Source organism: Phoenix dactylifera, chromosome 14 (genome assembly GCF_009389715.1).
Source record: "Phoenix dactylifera cultivar Barhee BC4 chromosome 14, palm_55x_up_171113_PBpolish2nd_filt_p, whole genome shotgun sequence".
Taxonomy (NCBI): domain Eukaryota; kingdom Viridiplantae; phylum Streptophyta; class Magnoliopsida; order Arecales; family Arecaceae; genus Phoenix; species Phoenix dactylifera.
In genome coordinates, this window is record NC_052405.1 from 1,807,579 (window position 1) to 1,829,822 (window position 22,244).

Genomic DNA, 22,244 nt, shown 5'->3' on the forward strand with positions numbered 1-22,244 from the left:
CCTCAAACCACCATCCAGAACAGACCCATCAAAGTTGACCTTAAGAAAACTCGGGGGTGGGGGTTCCCAGGTGAAAAACACCGTACGGGATACTGCCGAGGCAGGGTAGGAACCCCAGATGTCCCGAGCTGTCAAGGTCCCTCCAACAGGACTAGTAAAACACAGCTCAGCCGCCCGAGCGCAAGCACTCTCGACCACGAATCGCAGTGACATGCGTCGTTCACCAAACAGGCGAGCGTTCCTGGCCAGCCAAATCTGGTAGGCAAGACAGCTCGCTCGAATAGCCGCCTGACGAAGCACTGGGGACCTCGATCCCTGACGCATGGCCTGTAGGAACATATCCCTGCAACGCCATACCCCATGTGGGACCCCTGCCAGACGCCAAGTAGCCCTAGCCCATGTGCACCGAAATAGGGCGTGGTCCACCGTCTCGGTCGCACCACAAGCCCCACACACCAGTGGGATCCTCACACCCCGACCGCCGAGAACAGCACTCGTAGGGAGACGGTCCCAGGCCACCTTCCAGAGGAACAACGCTACCCTCGGATGGAGCCCCAATCGCCAAATCCAGGCACAATCCGGGCCAGGCTCACTACCTCGCCTAAGGAGACGGGAAAGGTCGCCCATCCTAACCCGGGACCTGGTCGAGGAGCTCCACACACGAACATCAGGTCCGCCACTCTGAGGTAGAGGGAGTGAGCGAACCCGCTCCGCCAAATACTGCCCGAAGAAACTGGCCAACCGAGTCTCATCCCAGCCAGCCACCCCGGGAGTCATGAGATCACAAACTCGAAGACCCTCCCCAGCCTCAACACTAACCGTAGTCGGCCAAAGCCGCAAAGGAAGACCGTCGACCCATGGGTCCCTGGCAACATCGATACTACACCCGTCGCCGATCAACCATCGGGTGTGACTAGACACTAGCGGCAAATACCGCGCTATCTCGCGCCATAGAAAGGAGCAACTCCGCCCTCCTCGGGCCCAGCCCTCTGGGCCCGCCCGTCCATAGCGGCTAGTGATGATCCGACTCCAGAACCCCCGCGGCTCCAGAATGACTCGGGCGGCATGCCGGGCAAGGAGCAGCTCTCGTCTCTCAAGGAGAGATACCACCCCTAGACCACCCTCGCTGAGGGGAAGGCATATGCTTTCCCACGCCAACAGGTGCACCCCCCGACCTCCTCCATATGAGCCCCATAGGAAGCCCCGAAAAAGTTGCTCAATCTTCAGTGGAACAGACTTTGGCACGACCGTATTTGCCATAAGATAGACGGGCATAGAGCTCAAAACTGATCGAATCAGCGTGACTCTGCCCATCATCGACAGGGATGATGCCCGCCACCCCTCTAGTCTACCCTGAACCCGCTGCACCAGTCCAGTACACTCGGACACACGCAATCTCCTGCCCGAGATCGGAACACCCAGATAGGTCCAGGTACCATCCTGCTCGGGCATCACCAGAATCCTCCGGATCCCCCGTCGAACCGCGAGTATCGTACCAGGGCTAAAGGAAATGGAGGATTTCTGGACATTCACTTTCTGACCAGATACAAAGCAATAAGCAGCCAAAACCCTCCTGATGGTCTGAGCATCCACAACGCGGGCCCGAGTCATGAGGAGGCAGTCATCAGCAAAGAGTAAATGTGATATCGGCTGGGCCCCAGGAGCTGGGACGTAGGCCCCTAGCTCACTGGCAGCACATACATCCCGCAGCGAGCGAGATAAGACATCAGAGCAAATAATAAACAAGTATGGAGATAGCGGGCATCCCTGCCGAAGCCCCATAGTAGATCTGAAGAAAGGAGATGGGGAACCATTGACTAAGATAGAAAACCTCGGTCCCCGAACACACCCCATAACCCACCTAATCCATGTCTCATGGAACCCCAAACTCTCCAAGGCTAGCCTAAGAAAGCTCCACCGGATTCTATCGTAAGCACGTTCCATATCCAGTTTAACAGCCATCAGGCAATGTCGCTTCGGGGCCCGTCGAAGATCCCACATCATCTCTTGGGCCACCATGACATTGTCTGAAATATTCCTACTACCCACAAAAGCACCCTGCTCGGGACAGATAATGTCAGCAAGGAAGGGCTTCATACGAACCATGAGAATTCTTGCGACAACTTTATATAAAGTTGTACACAGACTAATCGGCCTAAAGTGGCTCGGCTCGACCGCATTCTGACGCTTAGGTATAAGAGTGACAAAAGTGGCCTTCCAATCGTCAGGCATCCCAGCCCGCCTAAAGAAACACAAGACCGCTTCCACCACTGCACTCCGTACGATACTCCAATATCTCCGAAAAAAGAAAGGTGGAAAATCATCTGGGCCCGGAGCCCTATCCTCCCCTAGAGCCCAAATGGCCTCACGCACCTCTCCCTCCGTAACAGGTCGAACCAACAAAGCGTTTTCGGTCATACCAATTTGGGACTCAGCCCTCGGGAGCTGGCCCGCAACATAAGACCCACTGTCCTCCGTCCAACGAGATCGAAAGAAGTCGAACAGAATACGACTGATATCTGAATCGCCCTCCACCCGATGGCCCTGGTCATCCTGCAAGGACCGGATCATATTCCGCTGCCTTCTGATGACCGTAGAGCGGTGAAAGAAACTAGTGTTCCGGTCACCCTCTCTGACCCACTGGATTCTGGATTTCTGTCTCCAGAAGATCTCATGTTGACGCAGGATCGAGTGATGAGCGGCGAGCAGTCCCCGGAGGCTAACCATATCGGCCTCAGGGAGCACACCCACCTGATCTTCTCTTCTTTGAAGGTCAGCAATCGCGGCCTCCACACCTTTCAATTTCCTAAAGATATCACCCACGACCTCACGATTCCACCGCCGCAGCCGTCGCTTAGTCAATTCCAATTTACGTGAGACCCTCTGCATGGCGTCGCCGCGAACCGGCAGACCCCAAGCTCCTCGGACAATGTCCCAGGATTGAGGGATGGACAGCCAAACCTTCTCGAAGCGGAAGGGACACTGGTGACTAGAGCCCGCTGCCGTCGAAACCAGCAACGGGCAATGGTCCGAAGCAATACGGGGAAAATGGCTAACCCTGTAGGAAGGAAATCTAGTGAGCCAGTCAGCAGAAGCAACCGCCCTATCAATCCGCTCCCACACTCTGGCACAACCAGACTGGTTATTACACCACGTGAATTGCGAGCTGGAAAAACCTAGATCAACTAGGCCATTTCTCGAGATGAAGTCGCGAAACTCCCTCCTGTCCACGGAATCAGTAAACGCCCTCCCTCCACGTTTTTCACTCCTCTCCAGGATACAATTGAAATCACCCACAATCACCGTCGGAAATCCCTGAGCGATCAAGTGGGTGAGCTCATCCCACAGCACCCTCCTAGTCCGATGGTCAGTACTAGCATACACACCGCTCAATATCCATGGAGCACCATTAGGTTCCGAAATAATCATCAGGACCTGTTGGGCACAGTTATGGACAACATCGACTGTGGCCACACCCCGCTTCCACAAAGCCACAATGCCCCCGGACAACCCCCGGGATTCAACCACATATGACTCCCACTCAACCTCAAAACGCCGTAATACACGATCCAGACCTCTACCGGACAGTCGTGTCTCATAGAGAAGGCAGATCTCTGGACTATGGATCTGAACCAACCTCCTGAAAGATGACATAAAAGCTGGCTTAGCCGCCCCTCTACAATTCCACGCAAGAATCCTCATGGGGAAAAGTCCGAGAGATCGGCCGCAAGCACATCCACCCTCTGGGCCATAGGGTCCATCGCTGCCTCGTGATGAGGAACATCCCGCAAACCCTCATCCACACTAGGCCCGGACACAACACGCAACACTGCCGCCCGAACCCGCTGAACGACTGTCGAGTGATCCGTAGACCTGCTCACGGCCTCCTCAGAGACACTCGAGTCGCCTAGCCCAGGCTCTACAGGTGCAGGTGCATCCCGCATCGGGCAATCTACACCAACTGGAAAATCGCTGGTCATGGTCGGGGTGCCCAAATCAGGCCCGCTCGAGACACCATCCCCTAGTCCCACATCCATCGCTAGGGAACCTAGAATGGTAGGGATCTCGGACGATGAGGCAACCCCCAAAGCCCGGGCACTGAACTGGAACCCAGGCTCACCCGCCAGCTCGGCCCGTGGATCGGGCCCAGTAGCAGGCCCATCTGTGGACCCAATAGGGCCCACATGGGTTGGGAACAGTGGAAGGCCCCCGCCCACAGGGGCCTTCCCAGAATACTCCGCACGGGCCCCAGCCAAGCAGGGCCACGCCAAACCCATCGCGCGACGGGCCTGGGAGCCCATCGCGCGAAAACGGCCGTGCCTCCCGCGGGGCTCACGTGCCCCGCGACCTCCCCCGTGGCCCACGCGTCCCACGCCCTGCGGACGGCCCGCGTCAAGCAGCGACCCAGAGTATCTGGACCGCTTCTTGGAACCAATGGCCAACCCGGTTTCCGAGTCCACTCGTCCCACGAGTGAGTCGCCGGACATGTCGACTCGGGAGTCATCTTCCTGCCTACCGGGAACCGGGGCCCCCTCCGCCGGCGGGGAATGGCGACGGGCCACTTTACTTGGCTTTTGCCAGCCCTCAAGATCCGGCGGGGACACCGGCAGCCTGGGCGAGGCAACCGGCGAGGGCGGCCGAGATGGGGGCGCTCCGACTGAAGGCTCAGTCGTCTTCCCCGGCTGCGGCTGCGGCGAATCTTTCTCCCGCGTCTGCCGCGCACGGGTCGTCACCAACCACGGGCCGTAGATCGGCCCGGGGATCTCCTCCCCCGAAGGGCATCCATCCGCCGGTGCCGGAGCCCCAAATCGGCACCCTGACTCAAGGTGTCCGATCCGACCGCACCGCACGCAAAAGTCCGGTAGACTCTCGAAGACGAACGGCTGCCAGAGGGCCTTCGTCTTCCCGAGTATCCGGATGCCAGGGAGGAGGGGCTCAGAGGCGTCAATCGACACCTTGACCCGCGCAAATCCCATAGCTCGGCGCTCCTCTGTAACGCGGTCCACCGCCAATGGTCGCCCAGCCTTGGCCGCAATCTCCAGAAGAGTCGACGTCGACCAATACTCTGGAGGGAGCCCAGGCAGCCGAAGCCAGACCGCCACCCTCTGCACCGGATTTTCCCTGGGTAGAAAGTCCGGCGTCCACGGCTCCATGGCTAGGAGCTGCCCCGCCACCACCCAGGGCCCTTCCGATAGGGCGCGATCCCGAACCTCCAACGACCGAAAACGTAGGGCAAAGTGGTCGTCGGCTAAAGACACCGCCACCACCTCCCCTGGTTTCCTCAGTCGGGCGGCCACATCCTTGGCCACCCACTCGACCGGCACCCGCCGACCGAGGCTCCGGCCAACGAGCGCTATCCCTTCCCATTCCCGGCGAGCAGCCTCAATGGGCTCCACCGGGAGCTCAAACACCGACGAGAAGTGGTAGCTCAGGCGAGCCACCTCCGTCTCAGTCAGTCGGTGAGTGACCCATGGAGCCGGCCGCGCCCGGCCAGCGGGTCTCTCCCCTTTCTTTACCGGATTCGTACCTTTGCCTTGCGCTACAACCTCCGCCCACGTCCTTGTCGTCGCCGCCGCAGCCGTCTCCGTCAGGTCTTTGCCTTCCGCGGACGACGGCCCCGATGACTGCTCCCCTGCCGGACCGGTCGACCCCTCCATCGGCTTCTTCCCCTTCCTCCTGGCCATGGGAGACCTGCAACACAAGAAGCAAACCAAACGACGAACCCTCCTCACCGAACAGGCCCGGCCAGCAGCAGCTCACCGACCACCGGCGAAGAGGACTGAGCTTTCTCGCTCCTCAGCACTTTCTCTCTCCTCAGAGCTTCTCACTCTAAAGAGCCGTTACAGTATAAAACGGCGAGCCTTGCTTTGATTCTCTTAGCCACAATTTTTTTTAGTGACCGTTTGGTTTGAACAAGGTGGAACATGCACTCCATAAGAGAAGGGAGGTTGTATGGATTGTCTACCAAGTTAGAGCAGTCTCATCTTGGCTGCCATTTCCTTTGAGTCTACTTAACAACTTGGACCTGGTGCAATTAATGTGGCCAAATTAGGTTGTGGAGACTTGATTCGTGAGGTAGATAACCTTCCAGCCGGGAAAGTTGGCATCGTGAACTGGAGTCATGGGACCCACACCACCTGGATCCTGAGAGTCTGTCAATGCTGTCAGAAATTTTGGGCTCTGTATTGTTAACACCGCGGCCATGAAGTTACATGAAAAGCTTTCAAAAATATACGAGAAAGGCCATGGTTTTGGTCGGTGACGGCAGGTCTTAAACTTTTTCTTCTTTCCTTTTTTGACTTTCATCTTGCCAAGCTTTGCAGAGGTCAATTAGAATCTGTCCTTGGACTGAAAGAGCTCTCCAGGATTTTAATTAAGAGAAAGAAGGGAAGGAAAAACAACATGAAAAAGATTTGCAAGCCACTATCATATCCCTCTTGTTGTTTCATGAAAAACAACATGAAACCGTGGATCGGGAGGCCGACTAGGTAGCAGGTGCTCTGAGAGTTGTTTTGTTGAAATTCTTTGCATTCGTTTACGCGCATGCACGCACGCACAGGTATCGAAAGATGTTATCTGTATTTTTTAGCTCTATCTAAGTATTCAAGATCTATCCAATATATAGTCATATGACACAAAATACATTAATCTTTACATCTTAACATAAGCCGGCCCTTCTTAGCTCTTCTTCAGTGAATCTATGTTTCATCTTAATAAATGGCGTACGTATCTTTCTCACCAAATTTAGCTAGCAGTCTTCTGCTACTTCTTGGACTAAGCCATATATGTGCTATCTCCTTTGGGAAAGAGTGAGGATACATCACACAGCATGACCCTATTTTGTATTAGTGTCATGTCTCAATAGAGCAATAGAATGAGCTGAGCTCCTTGCCTCTCTTATTTTGCTCTGGGCTATAATTGTTCAATCATTTTGCACCCTCTTCTCGACAAAAAAGCGGAAAAGAAAAATCCATAATCATGGAACTATGACAATTTGCACACAAATCTACTACATTGTGGTCCACTTGCCATCTCTTGCTTTTATTTTCCCATAGGAAAGTATGAGAGAAATATAAAAAAAATGTACCTAGACGATCCTTCGGATGTTATTTATATATATTAAGTGAGGATTAGTGTCTGTTACCAAATAAGACGGATGTGGGCTTTAACTGGTTGGTAACCACCTGTATATTATGCACACCATAAATCTTGATTGCACAGATTGTGTGATAACCATTTGACCGTACAGGATGAGCTATAACCATTCTGCAATATGCCCCATAAGTATACTATATCATAACTATATGAGCTTCAACTATCTTAAATGTATTTTGAATTAAAGATATGTGGCTCGATCATTGCTTTGATCGGTTTGTCTACTTGGGTTGTTATGATAGTTCAAATCGGTTGCTCGGTCGACCACTTAAAATGGTAATCACAGGTGATATGATCATCTACCAAGTTACAGCAGTCTCATCTTGGCTGCCATGTCCTTTGAGTCTAATAAACAACTAGACCTAGTGCAATTAATGTGGGCAAATGAGGTTGTGGAGACTTGATTTGTGAGGAGGTATCGATAACCTTCCAACAGGAAAAGTTGGCATTGTGAACTAGAGTCAGGGTTTCATCTGATGATGGGTTCTTACCCGAAAATCCCATGCAACGGAGATGACCGTCAACGGGCGGTAACCGGCATGTTGGAAAAGACAATTGAAGTACGTAGCTCCAATTTTGACAAAAACGACATAGAAGCTTCCGTGACAGAACCACTTAAGATATATCTCCAGATCTCGTCCGAGGTCAGAAATTTTGCTATGTATTATTAAATATTGCGCGACATGAACTTACGTCAAAAAGCTCTCAAAAATATACGAGAAAGGCTAAGATTTTGGTCGGTGTCGGCATGTCTAAATTAATCTCCGGCTCCACTTTTTCTTTTTCCTCTTTTTGACACTCAACTTGCTAAGCTTTGAGTAGAGGTCGATTAGAATTCGTCCTTGGACCAACAGAGCTCTTCAGGATTTTAATTAAGAGAAAAAAAAAGCAAGAAAAGATTTGCAAGCGACTATCATATCCCTCGTCCATCAACTTTCCAATAAAGTTGCGATTACACTAAGGACTGAGGCAAACTAGATAGCAGATGCTCTAGAAGTTATTTTGTTGAAATTTTTGTATTCTTTTATATTATTTCTTTATATATATATATATATATTGTTAATCTGAATATCTTGTAACAAATAAGGATCTCATCTTAAAAAGCTAGTCAAAAAATATTATTTATATTTTTTAGCTCTCTATAGATATCCAAGATTTATCTAATGTATAACTATGTTACATTACCTACACGAATCCTCACAACTCAACATAAGCTAGGCCTTCGTGGTTCTTCTCCAATAATTGTGTTTCATCTTAATAAATGACTTACATGTTCTTCACCAAATTTCGGCTGGCAAGTCTTCTGCTACCTCTTATAATTATCATTCGAGATGGAATGGATAAAAAAGATATATAGAGTAGGGATTATCTCCACCAACTCTATATTAAAAAAAAAAAAACACAAATTAGCTGCGTCACATTTTTGCTGTCCTTGCTCTGCTCTTCTTTCCTCACCCTTGCTGTCTGATGTACAACATCTGGCCAATGAATTATGAAACCTTCCCTCCACCATTGCGTGCCGTTGTATTCAATCCCCTCCTTCCCGCTGTTCCAACGCTGCTCTCACACGCTCGCTCGCACGCACGCACACGATACGTCGCTGTAACGTCTCCACACGCCACGCTCGGTGTGTTGGGGCGCCGCACTTGCTGACTCCCGCCGATGTCGGAACCCATTAGATCCAGTTTCGTCCCTGCGTTATATCACATGAGAGATCTCTGCCATCCATTCTGGTGGACCCCACGTAGAAAGCTTGACCCAACCGCCGCCGTCCGATGGCTGATTCCTCTCTTACCTACGTAGTTGTGTCGGATGGTCAAAATAATAAATTTATCACGTGCATTAATATGTCATAATGGGTAGAACGGTCAATGCCGGCTCGGGTTGAAGCAGTAGTAGAGTGGAGGGACCGCATGCAACCCGACGCCGAGCGGGTTTCAGGAAGACGCTTGTCAGCCTTCATCCCCTGAGGCATCTAAGCCAGCTTGGATCTGGTCACCTTTCCTTATCTCCTTCCCCTCACTGCTTGTCGTTTCGACCACAAAAACTCGGCCGCAATCAAATAATTTCTTTTGAGGATAGAATCCAACTTGCATGAAGCGTTTCCAACACCTGTTGATACTTTTTTTTTTTTATCGATTCAACTAGTTGGCATCGTAAAAACCTATAATAATTATTAAATTATTTATAAGTTAAGAAACAACTAGCTCATGATAACTCCGGTTCATCATGATATGTGTTTCTTTGTTATGATCTCAAAAACTTTTACTGGTAAGTTGATAGGATGTTGCCACCGAAACGAATCCTTTTATTTTTATTTTCAATGCAAAGATTTAACAACTGGGGACAACTGGTCCAAGTACATATGCACTCCCGGCCCGTCGGTGAATATAATTCAAAATAAACAGAAGGTCAAAAAAAACATTAAGAATCAAAAGAAGGAACCTTTCCTGGTATGGCAGCCAGCCAACCGTTGATGGCGTCTAAAAAACTTTAAAAAAAACTTAAAAAGAAAAAAAGTAAAAAAGGACCAGTAATGGTTGTCGATGTTTGAGCAATTCCCGCCCCCACCACCCTCCAGAAGAGGAGAAAGTTATTAAAACACATTAAAAAGTTACGATACAAATAAACTTCCTTCCCAAAAAGACCCCCGCGTGGACTTTTTCCCTCTTGGATCTCCCCAGTCCTCTATAAAAAGACAGTCGTAGTAGTTCATCTTAATTCCACCCCTTAAACTCGAAACAACATCCTCTGACTTCTTAAACCAAGTGCTCCAAATAGTTGCAGGTTTTCGTTAACAAGCTCCATGTCCTAAGCTCTTTCTTCTTCTTCCTAGTCTTTGCCCAAGCCTGAGCAATCTTGGTACCATTTTCGTAGCCACAGCTCCATTTCTTTTAGAAGGTTTCAATGGAAGAAGTCGAAATCCCATCTTATTTCCTATGTCCCATCTCTCTTCAAATCATGAGAGATCCGGTGACCCTCACCACCGGCATGACCATCGACCGCGAGAGCATCGAGCGATGGATATTCTCCGGGAAGCACAAGACGTGCCCGGTCACCAGACAGCCATTATCTGACCTCGAGCTCACCCCCAACCACACCCTCCGAAGACTAATCCAGGCATGGTGCACCGCCAACGCCTCGTATGGCATCGAGAGGTTCCCGACCCCCCGACCTCCGGTGTGCAAGGCCCAGATCGCCGCCCTCCTCGATGAGGCCAAGCTCCCTCACTCCCTGATGAGCGCCCTTCGCAAGCTCAAAGCTATCGTCTCCGAGAGCGAGCGCAACAAACGGTGCGTCGAGGCCTCTGGTGCAGTGGACTTCTTAACATCTCTCATAAAGAAAAGCAAATCTAACCCGAGAGAGCAACAACAAGAAGGATATATCAATGATGGGATAGAGTTGGACACAAGCGCTAGTGATGAAGCTCTCAACATTCTTTACTCTCTCCAAATCTCTGAACAAAGCCTTCTGCATCTCATTGAAAGGAATGATGGCTTCATCGAGTCGTTGACGGCCATTTTACGTCGATCAAACTATCAGTCACGGGCTTATGCTATCCTGCTGCTTAAATCTCTACTCTCGGTGATCGCTCCGGCCCGGCTGACAAGTTTCAGTCAGGAGTTCTTTGAAGAGGTGGTAAACGTGTTACGAGACCAGATATCGCACCAGGCCACGAGGGCAGCACTGCAGGTTCTCGGCCTGCTCAGCCCATGGGGAAGGAACAAGGTTAAGGCCGTGGAAGCTGGTGCGGTGCCGGTGGTGATCGAGTTGCTTCTTGACGAGACCGAGAAGAGGGCATGCGAGATGATGCTGGTGGTTCTCGACCGGCTGTGCGGGTGCGCAGAGGGGCGGGCGGAGATGGCGGGGCATGCAGCAGGGTTTGCGGTGGTGTCAAAGAAAGTGCTCGGGGTTTCGCCGGCGGCGAGCGAGAGGGCGGTGAGGATACTATACTGGGTCGCCAGGTTCTCGCCGACACCAGCCGTGCTGCACGAGATGGTTCTGGTAGGGGTGGTAACTAAGCTCTGTATTCTGCTTCAGGTGCACTGTGGGGAGAAGGCAAAGGAGAAGGCCAAGGAGATACTTAGGCTGCACTCCAGGGTTTGGAGGAATTCTCCTTGCTTAGCACCTCAGTTCCTGGCTTCATACCCTTGCTAGAGAAACAAAAGAAAGGGAGGGATTAGACCACTAGTGTACGTTATAATTGATTGGAGAGTATTGGAGTGCATTAAAATTGATTTAGAGGTTGCCCAAATCAAGAATGTGTCCACAAAGGCAGAGATTAGATTTTCTTAATTTTCTTTGTTTTTTTTAATAATATCAACGCATACTTCTGTTCTCAAATCTTGTCTTCAACTTGAGTATATTCTCCATACATCCTTGTTGAGAATCATGTGCTCTACGTATTGATGCTTGTTTGAGCGAACTCTTGCGCTAATGTTAAGGAGGAGGATGCATCGCAGCATTTATAAGTCATCAATTAGTTTGTTTCTCATACAAATATCATGCGCTTGCTTACAGATTTTCCAAAAATTACAGAGGAATATGTCAGCTCTTAAAAAAGGAATCCCATGAAAAAGCTTAACAGAAAAGCAACTATAACAGATTTACAATGAATTGAAGCATATCAAATGCCAATCCGTAGAAGAAGGGTAGAGCTGAAAATGGGCTGGATAATATTAGACTGTGTCCATTGCTGATTGGATTAGGATAGAAATTCTGATATCCAATTGGATCCGGATACGAATTTGATTATCTACTTATAAATTATGAGAATATCCGATCAAAAAATTGTTAAATAAATTGTTACACTGGCACCTAGAATTCAAACCAACCAAACTACAATATTCATTTCTATTTTATATAACTAGTTTATCTTAGTCATTTTCATATCTATTCAAGTCATTAAATAGTTATTTGGTGTATATTATGATATTTAATTCATATTTTAATTATTATCTTTTATAAAAATAGATCTTTTGTATAAAAAGTAAAAATAAATACAATTTATTTTATTCTTTATGATAATTTTAAATATTTAATATTAAAATATTAATAAATTCTATGTATTTTTATATTTATATGTAATTTTTCTTACAAGCTTTCTAAAAAATAGATAATTATGATTCTTTTTTATTCATATTGCAATTAAAGAGTGACGATCATATTTGGTGCAGAAAATTTATTAATATTTTTTAATATTATCATATTTTTATTATATATAGTTTTTGGTTTGTAATATTTTTATACAAATCTGATTGGACCAAGGACCTAGATCCTTAACCAGGTTGGTCTCCGTAAAGGTTTAATAATAATGCTTTAGATCCATAATTATCTCTATGTCGCATATGATTTGGATGGTGACACTGTTTCCATCTTTTATGATTATATAATTAATGTTAGTTTTTATCATTGAATTCCGCTAAAATTCAAATTTATATCTAAATAATATCGGATTTATATCAATACTTGGATAGAAAAAATATGGATATAACTAATATTTGAGTTGATTCATTTCCATATATAGCGAATATTTATGTTATTAATATTCAATTCGTCTTCATATCTATTTAGAATAGAAATGGATACTAACTTTGGCATTTGTCAAAAGAATTATAGATACAAATATGGACACCAAATCAAGTCTAATTAAATTTAGGTAAATGACTTGCAAATGAACGTACATTAATTTTACTCCTCCAATTATTTCTTTGCGCTAATTAAGGTTCAAAGGGTACATTACATCCACCTTAATGTACAACTTATTGGTTGCTAACTTGATTGGTAGCATGGAGTAAGAATATTCCACGGTCAACCTGCATGACTCTTTTTGTATTGTAACCCTCAAAAACACTTATTGGTCTAATCTGCCCTAATACAACTATTTTCTTCTGCCTACCTCGATCAATATGATTCCCTAGATGATCTCCACCTCATTTGGTGCCGTGAAACCAGCCTCGGAATTGGAATTCAAAGAAGCGTCTATAAAATATATCAATATATTTTTGGGGTGCCATGATCGACCATGCATTTGAAAATAGGTAGATCAAAGTTGGTATTCCATTAAATTACATTGCAGATTACTTTGAACAATGGATCGATGACTCAATGACGCTCTCACAAGGCTAAGTTGACAATTATATGATATATTATTAGAACACCTAATATAAAATAAACCCAGTCCTCCTTTTCCTAAGGAAAGCACAGCTCCTAAATGTACGCGGAGGACTTCTGTCATGTTTCTCCAAAGGCTTGCTTCCCATGGTTTCTGACTAGGATACCTCTTCCATGCGTTTGTTTGAAGTAGTTGGGATATCACAGACTGTGGATGATGAGTTATTGTACTGCTCAAAATTTATTCAAGATCAAAACTCGCAAATGATACGTTAAATATAGGTCGTAAGCTCATGACATGATTAGCATGCCAACCTGTGCTAGGTACTAACGAATCTCACTCCATAAGCCCAGAGGAGTTGAAACATAGATTTTTCTTAGAAAATAAACAATTATCTTTCTTGTTTCCAGCTCCATATATGAAGCCTGAATTGGGAAGCAATAAGCAGTGTCTAGCATTATAAGATGCCAAGTCAATTAATATGAACCTACACGACAAAGAGGTTAGGTGCAAACCAGCATTACTAATAGGAAATATGAATATGTGGTTTAGACGTGCCTTCATGCAAGCTGGTTGCCAGTTACTGCTTATTCTCTACGAAATAGAATGGATTGGAAATGTATATCTAGATCTTATCTCTTAAGGAGAAAAAGTGTGGAACCCAACCAAATCTCTGTCTTTTTGGGAGGTTTTTGACTTCAGACAGGGAAAACGTTTTGGTCAGTGATGATTTCTTCAAGTTTGAAGGTATTCTCTGCGAATGGATTCTCATTTATACTAACTTCATTTTCAAGGAAAATGTCAAATGAAAATTTAACTATCTTTAGGTTTTGAAGCCTCCTTTCTCTTGAATGCTATGTTTCTTGTATCTAGCCTTCCCGGTTCACAAGGGAACTGGGGAGATGAATGGGTGACCCGAATAGAATTACTAGAAGTCAACCAAATCTATTGGTAAACACTCTAGCTGTTGGGGCAAAGCAAACCAATTAATGCAAGTTGCAGCTTCTCTTAGGGAGAGAGACCAGAAGTATTTTATGGAATCGTAAGCTCCTGTGCCTTCAAACAGTCGCTATATTAGAATTAAATTGTTTGCGTTTCATTTTTGGATGTAATTGTGCCATCAAATTGTATTAAAAAATATATCCCACGTCCATTGAGATTATACAATATTCTTAGATCAACAAAATTAATTCCATGAGATGGCCTCAGAGGCCAAATTCTGTGAGAGAAACTTTGAATCAATACTGCGGCACCAGAGATTGTTGCAGGTATTGAATATTGACCAGTATTCAATATTCTTGCGTTAACAAAATTAATTCCATGGTGGCTTCTGCCACCCTAATCATCCTTAAAAAAAAACAAAACTAATTCCATGAGATGGCGTCAAAAGCAAATTCCGTGGGGAGCAAATTTGAATCAATACTGCGGCACCAGAGATTGTTGCAGGCGTTGAATATTGAATCAAAAGCATTTTAGTTTGCCAGATGAACTGCACCTACAATACACGACATGCATACGTTCCAACTTCCAAAGAATAGTTACAAAAGGCAGCTGCTTAACTGTACCACCACATGCTCTGTGCCTTGAGGCCCTAAACAGTTAATGCACAATTTTCTCCAAGAAACAAAATATTCTGACGATCATGTCCAATAATCCTCACAAATTTCTTCACCTGAACAGCAGCATGGCATGCTTGGTAGTCCCATTCGCAAGTGAGAGGATGGCTTTTTTTTCTTGCAAATATAATACTATAGTGACATAGAAATATCAAATGACAATGTTACAGAACTGATAGCCTGTACCTGACATAGTATAGTTTATCTGTGTTAGGATGAATGAAAAAAGAAAAAAAAAATACACATCAACTATGTAAATTTTCAGTGCGAGCTACTTCAGCAATTTTTTCCCCCATTTTCCTCTTTACCTACAAGAAGAGAGAGAGAGAGAGAGAGAGAGAGAGAGAGAGAGAGAGAGAGAGAGAGAGAGAGAGAGAGAGATGTGAGGACTGTTTGTGATTGAGTTAGCCAGCGTATGTAGATTTATTTTCTTTAGGAAAAAAAAAGTACTGATTTGCTTGAAACATCAATAAGGATGGCAGACACATTGGCTGGCTTTGCCGAAAGGGCGAGTGCATGCATCTGGGCTCCATGGGGGACCGACCCCGAGAATATGTCAAGCGAGAGCGGAGCATTGGATTTTATCCACCCAACACACGTTGACGGCGCCGCATCACAGGATATTCCATCAGACGACCAAAGAAGAAGAAAGATGGCGAGAATTGGACAAAGTTATGCCGGCTGTCCATCATCGTTTGGTGGAGAGAACGTGCCACAAATCCAACCGGCCACAGCCGCCGTTTAGTGAAATCTAGAAACAAAGCCTAATTACGGCAAATGCAGCTATTAGCATTTGTGAAAGCAAGATCTTGGATGCTTGACGATGGTAAGAGAAGTGGTGCAGGTTTTGTCATCCGAGACCTAGATTTCAAAGTGGTTGCTGCTGGAGGGTGCCCGATCTTTGACACCTCCATTTCGAAAGCGGCGCTGAGGGCGGCGTGGGCTGGTCTGGGCTATGCTCGGCGTGTTTTGTAAGCCAGAGCAGTTCTTCTTGAGGGCGACTCGGCCACGGTGATTCGATGGGTCTAGAGGGTACTGGTGGCGCAAGAGGGTGCCACCCCCTGCTTTAGAATATTCGGGCTATGGTGAGTGGCGATGTTGCTTTCCAGATCAAGCATGTCTATAGGAGGCTAACTGGCTGCAGATTGAATGGCTTCGTACGTGATATTGACCATGCTGGGAGGCTCTGAGGGTTGGGGAAAGGGAGCTACCTAGAGCACTCCAAGACTTGTTATTTTTTCATCTTTTTGGATGCGTCCATACTAAATGTGTATTAGCCATCTGTTTTAGAAAAAAAAAAACATTTTTTTTTGGATAGAGGAGGGGAGGATGGCAGCTAGGTTCAATTTGCTCAATGCTACAGCATCTGGCAATCAGTTGAGTCAATTTGTTTCCAGGTGACTCCAAATGTACTAAATCACTTTATCATTTGTTGCTATTACTGTTGTCTTAATAAAAAATGATTAGCTACCATAATCTTGCAACATCTAGACCACTTTGTAATTTGTTACTATCCATATATAACCTTCACAAAATGACACAAAGATTAGCGGTCACTTGCCTCCAATATATATCTCAAGGTTCTTAATAAGCAGCTGCATAGATATCCCTCTACCGTACTGTATCCGTCTCTCTCTCTCTCTCTCTCTCTTCGAGCAATGGATACGTGATGATTTAAATAATTACAAAATGCAAGTAAAATTTCAATCCAAAGCGCAGCACACAGAGATGATAGGCCTTTTTTTTTGGTACATGAGAATCCAAAGATCATTGCATATATGCTTTAGATTACAAATCTTTCTATTAAGTAGATAGTACTCCAACCAAAGGAGCCACAATTGCAATAATTTGAATCATGTCAAGGATACCATGATAACATTTGGAAATTGATGCAAGGAGAGTCCTTCCACACTCCAGAATGCGACCTAAGCACCCATCTAGCTTTCTCCTTCACCGAGCTCGAGCAATCTGCCTGAAGAACAAAACAGAGCTTAGACACGGCCCCCACCCACAGCATCTCCTGAAGCACTTCCTTCGTCGCAGAGTGCTTGCATACTGATGATAGGATCCTGACAGCCCAATCATCGGCCACAGGCGAAACCCTAAGTATCCTCTTCGAGATCACCGCTATCCCTGCCGCATGCCCCACGAGCTCAGCTCTCCCACCGGCGCATGAACATAGCTGATCCAATACTGCCAAGTTCAGCTCGGTGGTCCTCTTATCAGGGAAAGATAGCTCCAGTTCGATAATCTCCGACAACGCACCAGCTTCGATGATCTTTGTTCGATTCCTTCCCCCCGAACAAGCATGCAATAAAACATGCAACGCTGCCTTTGTTGCTTGCTGAGATATCCGATCACGAATGGCGAGTGTCACAGCTTGGAAAAAATCGAGCTTTAGTCGGGCTCTTAGACTAGAGCTCGCTGCTTCGATTATAGACTTCAAAACTAGAATTGTGGCCGATCTGATGCCGCGATGGCTGCCAGAGTCATGTCGCAAGACCCATGTTAGTGACTCGATAAGGTCATGGTTATCGGTGACGAGGGGCTTCAAGTCCTCAGGAGGGACTCGAAGGGAGCGAACAACGCTTAAAGCCACCTCGATATGGTTGATTTGGTTGTTCTTAGAGCATGAAATGATCAGCTGGATCAACGAGTTAGCGGCGCCCGATTGCACCATGCAGCAACGATTGCATTCGCTCTCAGAGACAAGAGCGGCAATCAATCTAAGGGAGTCGAGCTGGAGGCGAGGTACCAAGAGGTTGTCGAGGAGCTCGAGGACGCCGGGCTTGTCGATGGGTGCTCGTGGGGTGGGAATGCGGTCGACGCCGTTGGAGGCGTTGGCAGTGCACCAGGCTTGGATGAGGCGACGAAGGGAGTGGTTGGGGGTGAGGTCGGAATCCTTTGGGATGGGCTGCTTCGTGACAGGGCACGTCATCTTGTTGTCGAGGAAGAGCCACCGCTCGATGCTCTCGCGGTCGTAGGTGATGCCGGTGATGGCAGTGACAGGGTCTCTCATGATTTGGAGAGAGATGGGGCAGATGTAATACTGAGGGACTTCAATTGAATCCATGGAAGATACAGGAGGCCGAAAGAGTGGAGCCACAGGGCGATGCATCGGAGAGCTGCTCATGGGATAGAAGGCAATAGCTGTATGCCTTCTTGGCTTTTCCTTCTTCGAACTGGTGATTGAAGTGATAAGGGGAGAGAGAAGGATGTGCCTTTATATTTGCATGGTCATGTTGATGAGATTGACAACAATGAAGCGCCAGTGGAGAAAATTCCAGAGTGCTAGGAGGTTGATCTTTCTTTGGTCTACGGCACATTCAAACTCCTTTTCAATTTCTCGTGTTCTCAGCGGTGAGAAATCGATCGATGAGCTGTAGAAACGTGGCCATGCCATTGTTACAGCAACTGGTGTTTAACAGCCTGCTTATTCTCTGATCTGGTTGTCAATATAATATATGACTAAAAAAGCTGTTTAAATTAAATCTTAAATCCTGTCATATAAATAGTTGGAAGGTAATCCTCCTCGTATAGTTATCTAATGGCACCAAATGAAGTATAGCTCAAGCCTTTGTCATTATGGGAGCATGGACAGGGGCGAAACCTTCTGTTTGACACAATCTGCCAGGCGTTAAGAGCAAGTATGTGTCCACTTAGCGTACTGTTCTAATGCTATGCTCTTGAAAACGTGAAAGGATTAGAAGATGGAGTTAATTTGTAGAAAATGTCAAACTATCGTTATAACAATCGTAGCCTTAATATACCGCGACCCATCGAGAGAGAGATGTGAGCTTTGCGTGTTGCGTGTTTTCCGCATTGGGCGTAAAGTAGACGGAGCGGCTGTCGGCGGGTTCTCAACCCCACTCTCTCCCCCCAAACTTCCGTCAAAGTCTTCGCTCGGCGCACCCGCTATTTGACTCTTACGACGGTGTTACCGCTCGGACCCAAACCTTACTTTGACCAGTCGAACGCCATCCCTTTCATAGGTTGCCGTCTCGGATTTTTTTTGACTTTTTTCATCTTTTACTTTCTGATACATAAATTCGGTTATTATTATTATTATTATTATTATTATTATTATTATTATTATTTTATGAAAACGACAATTTATATGGCTCTAACGTAAGTACATCCTGCCAAATTAAGCAAAAATAAAAAGAATAAGGGAGGGAGTATGTTTACTGTGGAATGACACAGGAGACGATCTACTGCACAGTTCGCCTCTTGATTTTATAAGTTGCTGTGTCAAATATAAATTTTAACCGACTTACCTTTGCCTTTTTCGGTTTTACCCATAGGGCTCGTTTGGTTCATGGGAAGCATTTTCCCTCCTAGGAATATGATTTCTGGAAAGAGGATGCCTGGAAAAATACTTTTACCATGTTTAGTTGACAATGGAAAAGTAACAGATTGCCGAGTGTTTATGTTTAATTGACCATCCACTTTTCTGAAAAAGTTATGTATAATTTCTATCATACCCTTAATAAAAATTAGGTCTTTAATGCCTCTTTAATGCTAAAGAGGTTTTTTGAAAAAAAATAAACATTGAGTGATTTTCGGCTCATGGAAAAGTAACTTTTTCATGTTTCTCATGGGAAAGGCTTTTCCATAAGATGGAAATTATATTTTCATGGGAATACAACTTTGCAATTTCTCTCTTTTGAAAACTCCAACCAAATAAAAGGCATCTCATTACTTTCTTGTTGACTACACCAAATAAAAGGCATCTCATTATTTTCTTATTGACCACACCTTTCTTCCCTCCTTTTTTTCACGAACCAAATGAGCCCATATTGGCATACGTGGACAAGATGAAGAGTGAGAAGCCTGGGCAAAATGCTCTGGGCACTGAATAAAAATTCAAAAAAAGAAACAAAGAAAAGAAAACTGTCCCCTAAAGTGCTCCATATTACCCCTATCTTAGCCTACTCCTGCAGCAGTGACCTGACCAAACAAGTCCTTTTTCACTTTAGGTGTCTACGTAATATGTTCAAGCTTACATGGATCCGACAGAACAACGTATCTTCAAACTCTCCACCAGCCATTGCACGAAGTCAGATCATGTAGCACGTAGGTTTGTTTCTTTACTGATAAAAGAGGAAGACAAAAGAAACAAAAGATTCTTGATATTAGCCTTGTGCTCATCCTGAAATTGCCTTTGAGAGATTGCTAGGAGGCTCTATGAACATTTAGGGACATATCTATGTCATTTATTGAAAGAGATAAATGTGATGAAAGAGAGATAGAGTGCCTCGTTTGGAGGAGTTGTTGGCAGTAGAACTTCTAAAAGTAGAATTTTTGAAAGTAAAGTTTTTTATAAAAAAACTATTTATTGTTTGGCAACTACATTTCTAAAGTGCTATGCCACTTTAACATGTGTTTGGTAAACAAAACTGAGAAAATATTTTCTTATGACAAAATGACCATAAAGGATATTACATAGTATTATACAACAGAGCATTATAAAATATAATATATATTAATACATAAATATATAATATAATATAATATTACTGTAATGCAATATAATATTATTATAATATAGTAATATAATATTGTATACTGTAGCATAATAATTTAATATAATATTAAATTCTTTAACATAACATATCAATGTATTATGATATAATGTAATTTAATATTACATTTATAATATAATACAATAATAAAGGTATAAACTATTATAATTATTAGCATAAATTAATTTTTCATAATATAACAAATTTTCTAGCTAGGTGATAAAATTGGTTAAACAATTATGAAAGGGATGTTTTTGTATAATTGTTATATTTTATCACGGGTATTTTGGTTAAAAAATAGCTTTCAGACTGGGCCTAAAAGTGTTTTTCCTGAAAGCTCCAAAATAGAGCTTCTCCCAAAAAACTATTTTTAACTTTTTGAAAAAGCTAAAACAGCTTTCCGAAATTTTTACCTAATACCTTTATTAGGTATTTAATCTAAAAGTACTTTTGAAGAATGAGAAAGTACTTTTTGACCCTCCAAAAGCTCCTCCAAATGGAAAGCTTTTAAAACTTCAACAGTTGATACATGCAACTAGCACTTAAACCTTATCTAGAGAGAGGATGCTAATCGGCACTTTTAACATGCACGCAGAAAGTTTATTGTGCCCATTATTGCTTACTTGGCAACTCAATAATCTACTATATATTCTTGTATATTGTACTAATTTTCAACGGTTACGACAATTCCCTCGTGCCACATTTCAGAAATATTCTGCACAAAACGAACCCCGCCTTAGCATTGCAATATCTAGAGAGAGCGATCCAAAACTTGCGAGCAGAGAAAGAATTAAAGGTCCAAGATATCTGCTCGCCACCTTATCGTTATAGTTATTTCGAAAGCATGTTCGTTATTAGCTACCAAGGCTTAATGGAATGGATTCAATCTGAGTGATTAGATTTGAAAACGAGATGCCCTCCTTCCCAGGTGCAAGAATTTGTGAAGATCAAGCTTTTCTCTAACGTGTTGCTCGTACTAACTTGTTGAAATATGATTCTGGAATATTCCTTGCATTTGAACATGCAACCACGATATCGAGATTCTTTGGTTGGGCTGGCCACGACTTTTAATTGCTAATTAAGCCCAAGTTGTGCGATACCTGCTCCGAAGGCATGTGGTGGCTTGGGTTTCTAACGTTCTCCTGGTGGCTGTCCGAATTTATGCAGAAGAATTAGAACTAAATGTTCATAGATTATTTCGTAGTTTCCTCCTATCAGGCAGATACCTACCACCAAAGTCCTACTTCCATTATTTTTATGGTTGGAAATTTCACTTCGGCCCGCCGAGATCTCTCTCCCTGGGAGATCTGAGCCGGCCCACTCCAAAATTATTTTTAAATATTTAAAAATATAAACCTAATCATACTGACCCAATCTATATATCCTATAATATTTTCGGCCCAATCACCTAAACAAACTCAATCCTATAATAGCTGAAAAAGTTTATAAATAGATGAACATGCCAGATTAGGTCAATTTACTAATATCTAATAAAAGGAACTCACGACCCTGCAGGCCTAAAGGCCATACGGTCAACAAATGGACTAGATCAATTCGTCCAGTCCATCTAATTAAAATACTTATGAACCAATTGCTTTGAGAGCCTTATGGATCCACAGACGAATCTGATTACAGTGCTTAGCCCTCATCTGATTAACTCACAATCCAATGGTCTGTCCAAAGGTTAAAAACCAAGGGATATATTTGCGATCGCACAATCTCTCTCCTTTTGATAGGAAAAAAAGAAGACAGCAGGAAGATAATCCAAATCCAAATTCACGCTGCCACACGCACAGCAACGCTGCTGCCAGATTGCCCCTAAACAAAGGTGCA

General features: G+C 44.9%; 2 protein-coding genes across 2 annotated transcripts; one reads left to right on the top strand and one right to left on the bottom strand.

Annotated features, from left to right (window-relative positions):
* Window positions 1-9,890: 9,890 nt before the first annotated feature.
* LOC103714294 (E3 ubiquitin-protein ligase PUB22-like) lies at window positions 9,891-11,493 on the top strand. Its single transcript, XM_008801493.3, has one exon. The coding sequence runs from the start codon at window positions 10,063-10,065 to the stop codon at window positions 11,311-11,313; it is 1,251 nt and encodes a 416-aa protein (XP_008799715.2). The 5' UTR covers window positions 9,891-10,062; the 3' UTR covers window positions 11,314-11,493.
* A 5,152-nt stretch (window positions 11,494-16,645) lies between these two features.
* LOC103714316 (E3 ubiquitin-protein ligase PUB23-like) lies at window positions 16,646-18,082 on the bottom strand. Its single transcript, XM_008801522.4, has one exon. It carries the CDS (start codon window positions 18,017-18,019, stop codon window positions 16,745-16,747), a length of 1,275 nt encoding a protein of 424 aa, XP_008799744.3. The 5' UTR covers window positions 18,020-18,082; the 3' UTR covers window positions 16,646-16,744.
* Window positions 18,083-22,244: the final 4,162 nt, after the last annotated feature.

What these genes read in the sequence shown, in the direction of transcription:
- LOC103714294 (XM_008801493.3), top strand. Translation starts at nt 10,063, where the DNA reads ATGGAAGAAGTCGAAATCCCATCTTATTTCCTATGTCCCATCTCTCTT.
- LOC103714316 (XM_008801522.4), bottom strand. Translation starts at nt 18,019, where the DNA reads ATGAGCAGCTCTCCGATGCATCGCCCTGTGGCTCCACTCTTTCGGCCT.